The 2,455-nt window shown below is 35.0% G+C and overlaps 1 protein-coding gene across 1 annotated transcript; it reads right to left on the minus strand.

Annotated features, from left to right (window-relative positions):
- Positions 1–251: 251 nt before the first annotated feature.
- On the minus strand, positions 252–590 carry LOC145076422 (uncharacterized). Its single transcript, XM_079022301.1, has one exon. The coding sequence runs from the start codon at positions 588–590 to the stop codon at positions 252–254; it is 339 nt and encodes a 112-aa protein (XP_078878427.1).
- Positions 591–2,455: the final 1,865 nt, after the last annotated feature.

The raw sequence follows: 2,455 nt of genomic DNA on the forward strand, positions 1-2,455 counted from the left end.
AGTCCTAACTTCTTGAAGCAGCTAAACTTCATGCTTATATAGGTAGTTCTTTTATTCTTGCACCTGCAAATGCAATTTTTCAAAAGAACTATTAAGAATATAAATCCATCCTCCTTAACTTGCAGTACTGAACACATACCTTGGGATGATGATAATAATGTGTTCCAATCTTCAAATATCAAGCTTTGCACATTGAATTCAACATATGGTATTATATTAGATGGGAATTAGGTATCTCAATATAAAATATTTTAAGTGGACTTTAAACCCATCCCTACAACCGCCTTGTGCACAAGATCTCTTGCTAAGCCTTTTGTTAGATGATCGGCTAAATTAAATTGAGTTCTTACAAACTCCACATATATCACACCAGTCATGATGAGCTCACGAATCATGCTATGTATAACACCTAAATGTCTAGATTTCCCATTGTATACTTGACTATAAGCCTTAGCCAAGGTAGCAACACTATCACATTTGATAGGAATGGTAGATATCGGTTTAGGCCATAATGGAATTTCATAAATCAAATTCATTAGCCACTCAGCTCCTTTACCAGCAGCAGACAATGCAACAAACTTAGACTCCATGGTTGAGTTAGTAATACAATTCTGTTTCTTAGATGCCCAAGAAATGGCACCTCCTCCAAGAAGAAACACCCAACCACTTGTAGAGAAGTGATCCTCTAAGTTGTTAATCTAGCTGGCATCTGAATAACCTTCTAAAACAAAAGGATATCCACTATAAGTTAAACCATAATTCATGGAACCCTTTCAAGTACTTGAATACTCTACTAATAGCTTGCCAATGATGTGAACTAGGATTACTAGTATATCTACTAAGCCTTCCCACATCATATGCTATATCAGGCCTAGTACTAATCATGTCATACATTAGACAACCAATAACCCTTGAGTATTCTAGTTGAGACATTGGCGATCCTTTATTAGGTAGAAACTTAAGACTATGATCTATAGGAGTGCTAACAGGAGAACAATTCTCAAAGTTAAACTTTTGCACTATCTTCTCAATATAATGAGATTGAGAAATTGAAATCCTATTGTTTCCTTTTCTAATTTTTAGACCAAGAATTACCTCAGCCTCCACCATGTCTTTCATATCAAAACTAGATGATAAGAATTTCTTGGTTTTATCAACTTCTTCTAAATCAGTACCAAAAATCAACATATCATCTACATATAAGCAAATCATGACTCCTTTACCCGAAGTATCAAATTTGCTATATACACACTTGTCAGCTTGGTTTAATGCAAAACCATTAGACAAGACAACATCATCAAACTTTTGATGCCATTGTTTTGGTGCTTGTTTCAAACCATATAATGATTTCTTCAACTTGCACACTTTGTGTTCATTTCCAGGCATCACAAACCCTTCAGGTTGTTTCATGTATATTTCCTCATCCAAGTCACCATTCAAGAATTCAGTTTTCACATCCATTTGGTGAGTCACAAGATTATGTATAGCTACAAGAGCTAATAATAATCTGATAGTAGAAATTCTGGCAACAGGAGCATAAGTATCAAAGAAATCAATGCCTTCCTTTTGTTTAAAGCCTTGGATAACCAATCTGGCTTTATACTTATCAATTGTGCCATCCACCTTCATTTTTATTTTGAGGATCCATTTACATTCTAATGCCTTGCAACCAGGAGGTAAATCAGCCAATACCCAAGTATTGTTATGCATGATAGAATCAATCTCATCATGAATTGCCTCTTTGCAGAAATGAACATCCCTAGAAGCCATAGCTTCACTGAAAGTCTTTGGATCCTCTTCAACATTAAAACAATATTGATGTCGAGAAATAGTCTCATTCCTTGTTCCTTTAACTAAATATAGTTGAAAATCAGATCCAAAAGACTTAGCTTTTTTAGCTCTGGTGCTTTTCCTAGGTTCAGGTATAAAACTTGCACCACCAGAAACATCTTCAGCGTGAGTAGCACTCTTGCTGGAAGATTGATGAATAATGTCCCTTTGTCTAGGTATAGATGTAAATCTTTCTTCATCAAAGATAGCATCTCTTGACTCTATTATTGTGTTTACAAACACAGAGTCATTAGATTCTAAAACATAGAATCTATATGCTTTGGAATGCTCAACATATCCAATAAAGATACAATCTATACCTCTTTCACCCAATGTTTTCCTTTTGGGTTCAGTGAGCCTTACAACTGCTCTACAACCCCAAAATTTGAGATAACTCAAATTTGGTACCTTTTTACACCAAAGTTCATAAGGAGTATTCCTACTCCTTTTATTTGGAGTTCTATTCAAGATGTAACATGCAGTTAACATTGCCTCACCCCAAAACCCTTCACTTAAACCAAAATATGACAACATGGAATTAACCATTTCTTTCAAAGTCCTATTATTCCTTTCAGCTACACCATTTTGTTGTGGTGTATATGGAGCTGTGGTTTGATGTATTATT

The sequence above is a fragment of the Lactuca serriola genome, chromosome 9 (assembly GCF_051521515.1).
Source record: "Lactuca serriola cultivar US96UC23 chromosome 9, Lser_US96UC23_V15, whole genome shotgun sequence".
NCBI classification, from domain to species: Eukaryota; Viridiplantae; Streptophyta; class Magnoliopsida; order Asterales; family Asteraceae; genus Lactuca; species Lactuca serriola.